Genomic DNA, 14882 nt, shown 5'->3' with positions numbered 1-14882 from the left:
CCTTAAATGAACTGCACTGTTTTGCCTCTGATCTATCATTTCCTGCTGGCTATTGCTGCAAGGGGTTTTTGGCAAAGTGCATGTTAAAAATGCAGGTGAAGTGGCTACTTCGCGAATTTTTGCAGATCCCGGTGGTTTCTGGTCCCCATTAACTGTGAAAAACGAGGGATTACAGTACTTTTTTTACATGACAGTCATCCAACAGGCAAAATCTTTTTTTTGTTTTTTGTTGTGCCCAGCAATAGATTTTAGTGTTGTGTTTTCTGTTCAAACAAACCAATACTTTGAGTGAACACAGCAAATAAAATCACCTCAAACACTCGTCGGCAAAGGGTGACAGCACATCTGGGAAAATGAATGTCCTGTTTTCGGTCAAAGGAGCAAAAGCTGTTTGTTTCAAGGCAGCCCTTCGAGTGGGAATGGTCGCTGAGCGGAATACTAAGGGCGTCAAATGGAAAGGCTGTTTTTGGTGTCTCTCGTCAGGTGCAAAACGCGGACGAGGACATGGACAAATCTTATTTGGCGCCTCCTCAGCCCGTCAAGCAGTTCCTGATCTCGCCTCCTGCCTCGCCGCCAGTGGGTTGGAGTCAGAGCGAGGACGCCACGCCCGTTATTAACTATGACCTGCTCTGCGCCGTCGCGAAGCTCGGACCAGGTCTGTACTGATAGCAAGCTAAACAGTCATCTCATCTCTCTCTCTCTCTCTCTCTCTCTCTCTCTCTCTCTCTCTCTCTCTCTCTCTCTCTCTCTCTCTCTCTCTCTCTCTCTCTCTCTCTTGCGAGTCGGTCTGTCTGCTCTCTATCTCTCTCTTTGTATATATATATATATATATATATATATATATATAAAATCACTTGTAATGCATTCTCCTTCTCTCTTTTTCTCTCTGTCTCTGTCTTTTCTCTTTTTCTCCATTTCTCTTCCCCTTTCTCTCTCTCTCTCTCTCTGGCCATGCTCTGTGTCCTTCTATCTTTCTTTATCTCTGCCTTCCTCTGTCTTTATCTTTGTCCCTCTCTCTCTTTTGTCGGTCTCTTCCTCTCTCTTTCTATTTATTTTGCTGTTTCCCTCTCTCTCTCTCTCTGTCATTTCTCTTTATCTATCCATTTTCTTCCCTCACTCTCTCCCACTCTCCCACCCCCTGTATTTTTCTCTATATCTCTATCCCTACCTACCTATCAATAATAAAAACTACCAACTGAACATCTGACCGACCTACCTACCAACTTTTCTGCGTATTTATCTGCCTACCAGCATACCTTCAGTATGTCACAAAAGTGAGTAAACCGTCACATTTCTGGAGAAATTTCATTATATAAATTTAAGTATAAGTTTAATAGAACATCACTGAAGAAAAAATGCTTTTACACAATGAAAGGAAGTCTGTCAACAAAGGCCATGGCTTACTGGAAAGATATCTTCTGGTCTTATGAGACAAAGATTTGTTTATTTGGCTCAGACGGTGTGAAGCATGTGTGGCTGCAACCAGGTAAGGAGTACAAACATAGTTGTCTCGTGCCTAAATTTAAGCATGGTGTTGGGTATGTCATGGTTTGGGGCTGCATGAGTGCAGCTGGAATTGGGGAGTTGCATTTCCTAAAGGAAAACATGAACTCAAGCGTGTACTGTGAAATACTGGAGAAAGGAATGATCCCCTCCCTCTGGAACTGGGTTGTAGGGTAATGTTCCAGCCTTACAATGACCCTAAATACACATCTAAGTTGACCAAGGCTTTTCTAAAGGGGCTAAGGGTAAGGGGAGTTGAACTGGCCAAGCATGTCTCAAAATCTAAACCCAATAGAACATCAAGGTGGAGAAGCACAAGATCTCGAATATCCCCTAGCTCTGTCATGTTACCATGAAAGAATGGAAGGGCATTCCAACAGCAACCTTTCAAGCTTTGGTGAAATCCATTGCCAAAAGGATTAGAGTTGGTTTGCAAAATCGTACTGACCACACAAAATATTGAACTTCAGGATCTTTTATTTCAGAGAATACTCACTTTTGTTACCAGGGGTTTATCTACCAACGGCTAATGAGTTTTTTGACAGGAAAAATACATTTACACCACTACATAAGCTTTCCACAGACTACTTTCCTTTGTGTCAAAGCGATGTTTCTTCAGTGTTATTCTATTAAACATTACGATAAAATCTCTGCAGAAATGTGAGGGGTGTATTCACTTTTGTCACATGCCGTACATACTTACCTACCTACCAACCTGACAAAAATAAAAAGTAATTCGATAAAAGTTGTGGGCCTTTAGCCCACAGCTCGCCTACAGCTCACTATCGCACCCTATTGGCTCATACCAGAGACAACACGTTGTCGTTTTTCATTATCCTCATCGTCTTGGCAACCTGGCCTCACCTGTTTTTCTCCCGCAGGTGAGAAGTACGAGCTCCACGCCGGCACCGAGTCCACCCCGAGCGTAGTTGTGCACGTATGCGAAAGCGAGACGGAGGACGAGGACGCGGCAAGACCCAAGCAGGAAATCGTGCAAACCAGGCGTCCAGACGGGGCCCCCAAGATCTACAACTAGGGCCCCTCGAGGTCCACCTTTGAAAAGCTCCTCTCTTTTTTCATCTTCGCACTCACGGAGATCGCCTTCGCCGCCGTCTTCATTCCAACTCAAAAACAGAAAAAACCTTCCGGTTTTCGAAACGAGACGGCTCGTGGACACACACGATGAATCGTCGCTAGTCCAGTTAGCATGCTAGCTCCCCTGGACACTTCATTGTTTCATTTAGCGATGACGGGTGTGTTTAGAGGTGAATTGCACTTTTATTTGTTTCCAGCTCAATTTTCCTCACTTATGTTCATATCGGGATGCATGTAAATACTGAACAGCTGGAAAAAAATACTTCAATATAAATAAGTAGATATTCAACCAAGCACGGAGGGCCATACGTGACTAATACCATTTTTCCATTTAGTATTTTTCATTTCGATCCTAGTTGTGTCTTAATGATGTACTTAAAACATTTTTTGCATGCCCAATATGCAAGTTTGGGGGTTTTCTTTGCATGCAGTTCTCCAAAGGGTAATGTTCATTTTCTTCTTCTACATTTTATTTTTTTATAGTTTTTTGTAGATTTGAACCCAGGCTAAAAGAGGAAAGTTGCCTGATGAGATATCAACAAAAGCATTCTCACATTTTTCCTTCAGCAAGAGCAAAATGACCGTAAATAGGTGCAGTTTTCTGACTTTAGTGTCCATATTTGAGTCGCAATCTTTGGTATCTCTTTCTTCTTCTTTTGGCTAACGCTAAAAACAACGATTCAGTTATCAATTGAAATGTTTTTATTCATTTGAAGAAGTGTCGAAAATACACTAAGATTCTAACCATAGATATATGTACGCACTCACTAATCAGGCAGTTGCTAACTCAGCTAGCAGCTATACTAAATCACTCCTTCTCTGTGCTTCATGTGTTGGCTAAAAGCAGAATTTAATATAGAGTTATCATTTGAAATATTATCATTTGTTTAAAGAAGTGGCAGGAATGACACCAGCTAAGATGCTAACACTCAGCATACACACACTTATCAGTCTGTTGCTAACCAATCTAGCAGCTATACTGGATCAAATGGATGTGTTCTGCGCTTTATGTATTGTCTGATGCTAAAAGCTATAACAAAATTTGAAATATTTTTATTTAATGTGCCAGTAAACACACCGGCTAAGATGCTAACACTCAACGTACACGATCAACTAATCAGTTAGTTGCTAACCGAGCTAGCAAAAGTACGGAATTACATCTCTTTTTGTGTGTGCTCTATATGTTGGATAACACTATAATACATAAAGAAACAAGTATACTGTACCGTAATCATTTGAAATATTTTATTTACTTGGAGAAGTGCCGGAAAGCACACTAGCTATTATGCTAAAAGACGGTACATACTGTATACACACACAGCTAATTCAGTAGTTTGCTAACAATGCTAGCAGCTATTTTAAAGTACATCTCTTTCTTATGCACTATATGCGTTGGCTAACATAGTACATAGAAATGCTTTCTAATCATTTGCAAAACATTTACTTACTCAGTACCAGTTGGCACACTAGCTAAGATGCTAATGTGGGGTACTTACACACACAGCTAATCAGGCAGTTGGCAACCCGACCTCGCAGCTATGCTGAATCACATCTCTTTTTTTCTGCGCTCGGTGACGGCTCACACTAGAAGACATAAATAATTGACTTCTGTACTCAGTTATCATTGAAATGTACTGGCTAATACGCTACCTACACAAAGCTAATCAAGCAATTGGCTCACAGAGAAAGCGCATGTTTTTTTTCTGAGCTAAATGTGTTTGCTAACGCCAAGAGATATAAAAGAAAATGAACACAGAGTAATTATTCAAAATACTTGTATTTACTTGGGGCGGTGGTGGAAGGGACTCTAGCTAAGTTGCTGAAGTGAAGGTCATACACACAAGCTAATCAGGCAGTTTGCTAACAGAGCTAGCAGCTTACGGCGAAGAAGCTTTTTTTTTTTTAAATCTCTTAACTTTCTTAACATTTACCCGCTCAAAAACATTAAAAGAAATCCAACTAGCTGTAACCCACAACCTAATTGAGCTTTCATTTATTTAGGGCATTATGACATTAGCATTAGCGTAGCTTTGGGTAACAAGAACCATGACTTCACTCTCAGTTTCTCTTTTCAATTTATTTTTGGCTACCTTTTGTTCACTTCACAGTACACATATCCAACTTTTGTTATAACAGATTCATTTATATTATTTTTACATTTTAAAAATGTCAGTTTAACTTCATGCTAAAAAAATGTACGTATTGACATGCTTATGCTTAGCATCAATCAATTCATAAAATAACCATTCATTACAAAACATTTATCTGAATTCACCGAAATATTATTAATATATTGTTTTAATATCTTTCATTTTAAACAGTTAACATATTTGCAAAAACAATCTAAATATAAAAGATAATGTATCCATATTTTAGACACCAATTGGCATGGTTTTTATCACTTATACCTGCAGGAGTTGTTTAATACCGCCCCGTGGTGGACAAATGAGGTAGATTTAAAGGAGCAGTGCAACGTATTGGATTGCTGTATAAAATGGTGTTTATTTTTATGGAGGACAGGTGGAATTGTTCCATTAAAAACGACTAATGAGTCCAACATAAAAGCAAGTTTTACACGGTGGCATAGTGATTTTTAGGCAACAAAAAAACGCATGTGAGCACTTTAACTCCGCTTTTTGTGAGTGTCCTTTTTTTCTTTTTTGCTCCATCACAGCTGATGTTTTTGGGTGTTTTTTATGGTCACATTTCCAAAAAAAGAAAGTATCTTCTCAAGATTTGTATTCAAGAAATGGGAAGCAGCTTCACATGGGGGGGTGTCCTTAAAGGGCCAGCGCTGACTTTTTTGTACTCTCTGTGCTCACCGATGTGTGTGTACGTGTATATTATTGTACATATGCCAAATTTTTATGTTGCAGAGGCGCCGGCCTTGCATCGCGCGCTTTGTCACGGCTTTTTCCTCCAACGACGACGAAGCGCGACGATCGTTTCCGACAAAAAATGTCTGTCACTGTGAGTATTTGGGTTTGACTATTATTATGTCTCGTCCGGTAGGAGAATCCAGAAAACAACGTAGCAAAATGAGCAATAATTTCCGGTTGTTATAACGTGTGTTTTCATGTTCTTTCTCTCTTGACGGTATCTGCTTCGATTTGTGTTGTATTGTTTCACATAGAGAACATACATAAATACTTCTTCTTTAAAGCGATGTTCGGTGTGCTTTATAATAAGGTTTATGACCAGTCATGTTTATGGCTATAAATCCGCTCGTTGATGTCCTATCACTGATTAAAGTTTTATTCGTCTGGTTATTAAATTTGTGTTAAAAACTGGAGAAAAAAATACTCCCTTTTTTAGCTCGTAAACCCGATTTTCGCTCCGAGTTAAAAAAAAAATAGCGGAAACCCTGACGTAGACAGCATTGATGTAAGGAATTTTGCTTTAATTTCTAGATTTTTAGGTTTAGAATTTTTTTCTGGTTAAAGCAGTTGCAAAATTCGCCACTAGTGGGCGACAGCGATTCACCATAATTAGTCAAGTCATGTTTATTTGTATAGCTCTTGATCACAAAGAGTGTCAAAGGGCTGCACAGACCACAGATTATTGCAAACTGTAGACTATTTTGATACCGTCCCCTGATCTAAAATCTACATGAGGGCAAGGAAAAACTCAAAAACTACAACATGATGAAAATGACGAAACCTTGAGAAGGGACCGCACATGAAGTAATCCCCCTTCCAGGATAACCAGGCTGCAATGGATGTTGAAATAACACATAATAAACTGTCATGATTACCAATGCGACTCAGCTGTGCCCGCTCATTTGGCGCTAACAGCCTCGGGCTGTGATTGCCTCCCTGTCTCTATTCAAACCGAGTTTTGTCAATCCCCTGTTGTCAGTCCGTCTGCGAATCTCTGTGTATACTAGGCCAGCTTTTTAATAATAACGTTCTCTCATTGTAATACACCAGAGCCTCTACAGACTCCGACACGAGAGGAGCGGTGCTAGGCATCAAATGGACTGAACCATTTGAAGGCGGTGGAGTATTTTTGACATTTTTCTTTTGTTTCACTGGTTTAGGTTTTTCATAATATTCAAGCCTGTCCCGCTTTTCATTAAGGAAAAGAGAGTATTAAAAACACTATCATTTTGGGGGGTGCTCAGGTTAAACATGGGTGAGGGGTGGCTTGGGCATCCCCCAAAACAGGTTGGTTACGCCCGTGATTAACTGTTTAATAGCGTTTGAAGAGTCAGGGAGATTTCAATGACGTAAGTGCAATATTCGTAATGATAAGAGGCGCTAACGCGCCAAAGAGATAGATGCTGACCGCCCTTGAAAAAGAAGAAGAAGAATCACTTCCGGTTACTTTGTCATCTATATATATTCTCCCTTGTTTCTCGTCGAACTCATTTTTGGTTACACGATACAAGACAGCGACATTTGGGGATCATGTTCCACAGAGCGTCCCTTTAAACTGGACAGGAGGAAAACCAGATCTTGGGCTTTTGTTGTCCACTCGAGTCGGCCAGACCTCGTGGATTTCCATAAAACTTGAAGATCGAGCAAACGTGAAGAAAATGTTCTCAAGTGGGGAAGGAAAGTTAAAAGAGGAACATCGGGATACGCAAGAAGAACCCGAGCGAGAACATCGACGGCTGCTTCGAGTTGTGCTAAATAAAGAAGGTTGGTCATTTTGTCGTTGTATATATTTGACATTTTATTTTGATATCTATAGATGTTCGATATTTTTTAAATTCTGTATACAGTTGCTACAAATGAAGGTGGGGGAATCAGACGCTTGGGCGTCGAGAGAAAATACAAATATTCGTATAAATGCAGGTTTGCATGATTGTTCGTTTATTTTTTATTATTATTTATGAATGAATGTTGTTTTTTCTTTATTACTAGGAGGTGGTAAATGATACACAATGTCCCTTTGAAGTAGGGTTGTCAGTCATGCGGCCTGCGGGCTGGGTCAGGCTCGCCAAGGGTTTTAAGTTGCATTCTGAAATATGTCCACTGGATGTCGCGACTTGCACAGCACCAGTAACTGGAGTTGTATTTGTTTTTCTCTTTCACTCATTTTTCTTTCGCCCTCTATTTTCTCCCCCTCTTACTGTATTTTTCTCCCTCTTTATCTTATTTTCTCACTTTCCCAGTGTCTCTTCGCTATTTCTCTTGCTTCATTGAGCTCTTTTTACTCTCTTGTTCTCTCCTTTTTTTCTTTTTAATTCTGTTTCTTTCTGTCCCTCTCTCTCTCTCCTCCCTCTTTTTTGTTTTAATCTACTAGTGTTTTTTCTACTGTGTGCCCACTGAGCTACAATGAGTTTGACATCCTTGCTTTAAAGGGATAGTGTGTATTATTTAGCTCCACTTAGTGGTAAATAAAACATTCTTAAAGACATATAATATATATATATTATATCTTAATAATAAGCAAATACACATGAACTATATTTTAATCGTGAATTTTATTTTAAATACTATAAGGTTGACGATAATGCCAACAGATTTAAAAAAAATCCGCCTACAAGTATTTCTGCATCATTTGACGTTCCTTGTTGTAATCTGTCTTTTTCGCCCCATAATTTCTTTTTAAAAGTAAAACTCGGGAGCCGATTCCCAATATGGCCGTTAGGCTTTGACCTTTTGATAGACACCACTCTTGGCCTCATTTCACAGTCCACAGCCTGCATTAGTCTACAAAGGCCTGTTGTGATAAAACCAAGACCGCCTTCTTTAGCTCTGGATAACTTTAGCCAGTAGTTACTGATTCAAATGATTGACACATTGGTTAGCCAATGAAGTTCTGAACAGAACAGATATTTACTGTGTATTCAAATTAGACCCTAAAATAACCATGCGTATCACGACTCGTGATTCATTTTCACGCACAATTATTGGGCGCAAGTGGGCACAATCATTCTTCTGGAAAGAAGTAAAATGTTTACAACCCGTTTCAAAATGTTTTTTTAAAAAAATGGCCAAAGTATAATACACAGTTGCAAAGGTTTTAGTGTTGTAAACTGATCAGCTCCAAATGGCCACCTGTGGAAACTCTTAAACATACCCTTGAAAAATATGTAAAAAAAAAAAACTCCGGCGAGAATAAAACTCTTCTATCTCTGAGTGTTCCAACTTGGATTAATCAGTTATTATTTCAGTTTGGGACAAAATTTAAGTGTCTTACCTTTCAAAAGAGACCAAAACCGTCCACACATTTCGTTAGCACATCTGGTTAGCGTCTCTTCTTGCACTATCGGCACTATGGTAAATAACACAATACAGCTTTATTTATATCTGTACACTGAAAAAAATAGGACACTGAGGGAAACTGTGGGAGTCAGATCCATCGACATTTCGTTCTGTATACACGTGTACTAGAATGACAATAAAGTAGATCTGAATCTGAATCTGAATCTGAATCTGTGTACATTGTTACAAAGAATGACAATACAAAGGAAATTATTATTATTATTATTATATTCTCCAAACGGGTCATGAACGGCAATTGATTTACTTTGGGATTTTTCAGGCTACACTAACAAAAATAACCTAGGAATGAGCATGATATCCCTCCCCCTTCTCTCCTTTAAGATTCTTAATGTGTTGTGAGTCCCAGAACAGCGGTGCTAAAATGGAAAATAAATGAAGAATGGCGTGGTGGGGGGAAAAATATAACCTAGCGTCTTGACAAATACTTCGTATGGTGTGGGAAACCCTGACGTGTATTGTTAACTATACTGTATTATTACTATTAGGACTGTAGGGCTGATGCTGATTAATAGTGGCTGATAACTGATATTTGGAGCAGATATTCATTTGCTTTAAAAATTGTCGTAATTTTCAATAATGCAAAAAGAATATTTGCTGTGATTTTAAATGGAACCCTTATAACTGTCTTAACCGTTTACAGCACATATGTCAGAGTCAAGGCCCGCGGGCCACATTAGGCCCGCGAGAGGGTTTTACCTGGCCCGCGTGACGATATCAATATATTATTAGATCCGGCCCGCAGGCCGCTGCAAGCCAGCAGCCCGCAGTACGCATGAATACTACATTTCCCACAATGCAACGGGGACGCGCCGAGCGGGAGCAAAGCGGGAGGCGGTTTGATTTATTCAGCAGTCGATCAGCAGCAGTCATTAGCATAACAGCAAAAATTAGCCCACAGATACCCATCAACAATGGCTAAACGGAAGGTGGACACTGAAAACCGGGGCTTTCAAACAAGGTGGGAGTTGGAGTACATGTTCACGGAGGTAGCTGGAAAAGTATCAGCGTCAGCCTCAAACAAGTAATGTAGAGTTGTAGTAATACAGTACTGTATATAAATGTATGTAAATACAGTAATAATACAGTAATGTTTCCTGTGCAATTACACATTTGAAGTTTTTACTCCGTTCAAGTTTAAAAGTTAAATATGCACATAAAGAAGGTCTTGTTTTTTGTTGTTCCCCTCGGGAATTTTAAAGCTTTATTGTCTATGTTGACTATGTTGTTTTTGTTTGCCGACTCTGTCCTGGGAGTGTTTCTTGTTTTTCGGCTTTTCATGGAAAATAGATCTTGATATGGACAACAGTCTTTTGATAAAATTGTCTCCTATTTAGCAGAGAAAATGACTTTTGATTGTTATTATTTGTTAATCAGTAATTCCTTTTTTTCCACACTAACCCAGAGAAAGCCCAGAAAGGAAAGTCAATGTACATTTGAGCAGGACAGATGAGGTCCAGTGTGTTGATTGCTATTGGTTTTAAGTAACAAGAGATTTTTGCACTTTATTTTATTGTATTTCGAGGCAATATTTCTTTTTAATAATTTCAGATGATTGAATGATAGAAAATGGTTATGAGTTGTTGTTATGAGATATGTTATGAGTTTTTTATATAAAGGACATTTGTATTTTGTGCCTGCTGAAATTAAAAATGACTGACAGAGTCATAAGAAAATATTGCTTTATTTATACAATCATATTGTAATATATTTGTTGTGTTTTCAGTAGGTTAAATCTTGGTTTCAGTAAAGATTGGACAGTCCGGCCCTCGGCTTGTAGCCAAATGTTTTATTTGGCCCTCCGTCCATTTGACTTTGACACCCCTGGTTTACAGTAAATAATTTAGAATTTTGTCCTTCTCCCTCGTATCACCACCAGCCAGGCAGTCGGAAAAAGACAGGAAAATAAAAGTATAAGGTGGGCATCAATCATAAGCTACTGAATAGAAGTGGGTCTTAAGTCTAGATTTTATCTTTGGCGGCAGAGCATTCCACAGCACCGGGGCCCAGATGGAGAACGCTCTCGAGCCTGCAGACTTCTTCTTGGCTCTTGGAGTCACAAGGAGACCGGCATTTGCCGAGCGGAGTAAAGTATTCAACATATGGTCAGAATCCCGTTTTACAATGTCAGAAAATGATCAAAGAATGTCAAAACATGAGAGGCGAATACTGTGTTATAAGTCAACCACATAGAAGTCATCTGACTGATACTGGTGGAAATGTGAGGTTGGGGGCATTAGCTTGCAATTACGTATCAAAGGTTGCCGTGGCCATCCACCACAAGGGGTCCTCCCCTGCCAGGAGACCGGAACATAGATCTTGTACACCTCGAATCTCGCAATGGCAGTCTGAGTTTGGCCGGCAAGAGGGCATATCCTAACAAGAAGAATTGGACCAAAACCCTGGCCGGTCCTGGCCAGGTCTTGGCTAAACAAGCAGCCAGAGAACCTTGTAAGGCCAGCAGCCAAGCTTGATCCAGCTAGCGGCCAAACTGGTGAGACAAAGTCAGTGAACTCGGAGAAGCCTCAAGTCACCAGCACTTAACCTCTGCTTCAACACCCTGCATCCTGTGGTCCTCTTCTCAACCGGTTCTCAAGCCTACCAGGATTCCTCATTGCTCTACAGGTGAGGACAGAAAGACGGGGCCGTCATCTTCATCAGAGCAGAATCTGAGCATCCTATTGAGACATGGTTGTGGAGTGGATGACGTCCCTGCAGCAGATGGAAATCTTTGCCCAGGGTTACACCACCTCGTGTTCTCGTAGATACCGAGTACAGCTCCTCTCCGCTTCCCGCAGGCTTTTGTGTCCAACAGCGCTGAAGCCGGGTAGCTCCACGTTAGCGTCCGGGATGCTAGACGTGAGCCACATTTCCGTAAAACACTGCAAACTGCACTTCCTGTACGCTTTGATGTTCTTCACCACCGCAGCCAGTTGGTCGGTCTTATTCGGTAGAGAGTTCACATTCACCATGACTACGGACGGTACCGAAGGCTTATAACGCCGCTAGCCGCTTAGCCTTCACCTTCAGCCACGATAGGGCCCCCTCATCACGTCGGCACGAGAATTTTTCAGGGCAAGGAGTTGATTCCTTGAATAAACGCATTTTTGTGCGTTAAAACCCATAACGATAGGATAGAAAATAATCCAAAGTTTAGTTGTCAAACGGGACGAAAAACACAGAAGATAGAAGCAGACACTTAAAAACAATAAATCACAAAAAGAGCTAAATAACACGGAGCTGCTGGAAAGGTTGCCGCTCGCGGCGGTGCCTACGATGTAAAAAAAGTACGCCTATATGAAAGAATACATTCAGCAAGTAAATATGTCCATTTACCTCAACTCAAATGATGTGATGATTGAATAATAAACATAGCCGGAAAACTCATCTCGCTCTCATTAAACATTAAAATTAAAAAAACATCCTCAAACAAAATAAGTTTTTGGATATATACCTCAGAAAGCTAAGCAAGTTCCAGCCCGGTTAGTACTTGGATGGGAGACCACCATGCGGTACCAGGTGTTGTGAATCAGTCATTTGGCGCACGCTTTGCTGCAACAGCACTGACTGTACCTCGCGGGTACAGCAGGAGAAAACATCAAAACAGTCGGATTTTAATAAAGCGTGTGTCTTGTGTCTCGCAGGTGTCAGTGAAAAATACCTTTCTTCTGGGCGGCAAGAAACGGACTTGCCCGAAGTTAAAAAGGAGGAGGATTCGAAACCTTATAACATTGGAAATAATGCGGAGCCTTTTGGTGTTAAAGAAGAGGAACGTTTCACAGATGTGCCCGTGACAACCACCGAAGATCAAGATCGACAAGAGAACAAGGAGGAGAAACCTCCAAGCAGCTCTCGTCGCCACGGGAGAGCCAATGTTAGTGACACGTCGGACCCTACCACCCCGGAAGGGGATATGGCATGTTCCTACTGCGGGAAAACATTTCGGTACAAGTGTCACTTAAAATTGCATGAGATTGGCCACACGGGCGAGAAACCATTTGCCTGCGCAGTTTGCGGTCAGAGATTCAGGTGGAAGAATATCTTCAAATTGCACATGAGAATCCACACCGGAGAGAAGCCTTTCGCCTGCACCGTTTGCGGTCAAATATTTACTCGGCCTGGGAACTTGGAAGCACACATACGCAACCACACCGGGGAGAAACCTTTTCCCTGCGCCTTTTGCGGTAAACGATTCCGAAGGAAGGATTCCTTAAAATCGCACATGAAAATTCACACCGGTGAGAAGCCTTTTGTCTGCACAGATTGTGGTCAAACATTCACTCGGACTGAGAACTTTAAATCACACATGCAAAACCACACTGGAGAGAAACATTTTTCCTGTGCAGTTTGCGGTAAAGAATTTAGAAGGAAGGATACCTTAAAAACACACATGCTCAACCACACTGCCGAGAAACCTTTTTCCTGCACAATTTGCGGTCAAAGATTTTCCGTGAGCAGTAACCTAAAACAACACGCAAGGACCCACACCGGGGAGAAACCTTTTTCCTGCCCAGTCTGCGATCAAAGATTCAGAAGGATGGATACCTTAAACTCGCACACAAAAATTCACACCGGTGAAAAGCCTTTTGCCTGCACAGTTTGCGGTCAAAGATTTGCCCTGAGCGGAAACCTAAAACAACACACAAAGACCCACACCGGCGAGAAACCTTTTGCCTGCTCTGTCTGTGGCCTGAAATTTGCCCAACGTAATATCTTAAATCGTCACTCAAGAAGCCACAGTGATAAAAAACCTTTTGCTTGCTCAGTTTGCAGCCACACATTCTCGAGTCACGCTAAAGCTCAAAGACACACGTGTGCTGGTGAGAATAGTATCGATGTCGCCGCTCCATAAGATGACATTTACTGATGTAATCTTTAAATGTGTCACTCGTAGTCATGATTGTTTGAGTCCTTTTGCAGTTTTTTTTTTTTTTTTTTTACTCAGTAATGCATTTTTCATATACAGTGGAACCTCGGTTTTCGAACGCCTCTCAGTTCGAACAAATCGGTTCTCGACCAAAAATTGAGAAATTCTTGCTTCGCTTTTCGTTCAAAAAAATCGGAGTTCGAACGCCGGTACGCTAGGGTGCGATGCTGAGCGGCGTACGGGTGTAGATTGCCCCCACCCCTCGTGAAGAACTGTTATGACGTGCGCGCGCACTTCTTTTCGCTTTCAATATCGGTGAACGGAGTGTTTTAGCCCCTAATTATGCCTCCGAAGAAGGTCGGTGCAAGCAGCAAAGTTGCTACAAGTAAAAAAAGAAGTGTAGTGCGTACAACTATTGCATTTAAGAAAGAAATTATAGCAGAATGAAGGTGTGCGAGTTTCCCTTCTTTCGAGGGAATAGAGCATGGCTTCTGCAGACCTTCACAAAGGTAAGAAATCCTATTCATAATTCTTTTCTTTATCCTTTAACCGCTCACCACTTTTTGTGAAGACCCGGGTGCTAAATGACGTGTAAACGACCTGATTTTTTTTATTTTTACACATTCATGTTAGCGTAATCTTTCGTACGGAAGATTACGCTAACGCGAACGTACGATTAGCCTGGGTTAGCTTCATGTTTACGTTCATGGTAAGCATTCAGGGTGTGGGAAAGGATAAAAATGATTTTACTTTACTTTTAATGGGAAAAACGATTTTCGGTGATCAAACAAATCGGTTTTCGAACAGGGTTCTGGAACGGATTATGGTCGAGAACCGAGGTTCCATTGTATTTGAGTGTATTAATTTTGTACTTTATCTAATCCCTTGACTTATTTATATATTTGTTCTTACAGTTATTATTCACTCTTTCTTATGTTTTTATTTCGGAGTTTGAAGTCTTTTAATTTTATTACTACTTGCTTTTCCAGTTGAGACTGTTGGAAAGCTGGGATTTTTTCTCTACTTTTGGGTCTACGTTTTTGTCATAGCCCAGCTTCTCGGTATAAAAGTGATTGTCAGCCACCTGGTTTGTGCCATTGTGAAACCACATGGCCTTGTTTTGGACTTGTATGCCTGGAACATATTTTTTGGACAAGATTTAAAAAAAACTCTTAACTGCTCAA

The 14882-nt window shown here is 40.7% G+C and overlaps 2 protein-coding genes across 5 annotated transcripts in view; both read left to right on the top strand.

The window, feature by feature from the left end:
* rcan3 (regulator of calcineurin 3) overlaps positions 1 to 5764 on the top strand; it is a 46146-nt gene extending 40382 nt beyond the window's left edge. For both annotated transcript variants that reach the window (XM_088354537.1, XM_088354538.1), the window contains 2 exons: positions 484 to 655; positions 2385 to 5764. In XM_088354537.1, the coding sequence (XP_088210663.1) occupies positions 484 to 655; positions 2385 to 2539 (327 nt within the window). In that variant the 3' untranslated portion in view covers positions 2540 to 5764. The remainder of the gene's footprint in view (positions 1 to 483; positions 656 to 2384) is intronic.
* A 1175-nt stretch (positions 5765 to 6939) lies between these two features.
* LOC148352003 (uncharacterized) lies at positions 6940 to 14882 on the top strand. 3 transcript variants are annotated; one of them, XM_088354650.1, is made up of 2 exons: positions 6940 to 7241; positions 12476 to 14882. In XM_088354650.1, the coding sequence occupies exons 1-2, from the start codon at positions 7136 to 7138 to the stop codon at positions 13681 to 13683; spliced, it is 1314 nt and encodes a 437-aa protein (XP_088210776.1). In that variant the 5' UTR covers positions 6940 to 7135; the 3' UTR covers positions 13684 to 14882. The 3 variants fall into 3 exon arrangements, with proteins under 3 accessions (XP_088210776.1, XP_088210779.1, XP_088210778.1); XM_088354653.1 differs by lacking the exon at positions 6940 to 7241 and adding an exon at positions 7523 to 7604; XM_088354652.1 differs by lacking the exon at positions 6940 to 7241 and adding an exon at positions 10821 to 10917.

Source organism: Urocampus carinirostris, chromosome 15 (assembly GCF_059441175.1).
Source record: "Urocampus carinirostris isolate Australia breed hairy pipefish chromosome 15, RoL_Ucar_1.0, whole genome shotgun sequence".
Taxonomy (NCBI): domain Eukaryota; kingdom Metazoa; phylum Chordata; class Actinopteri; order Syngnathiformes; family Syngnathidae; genus Urocampus; species Urocampus carinirostris.
This window is presented reverse-complemented; position numbering and strand designations above follow the sequence as displayed.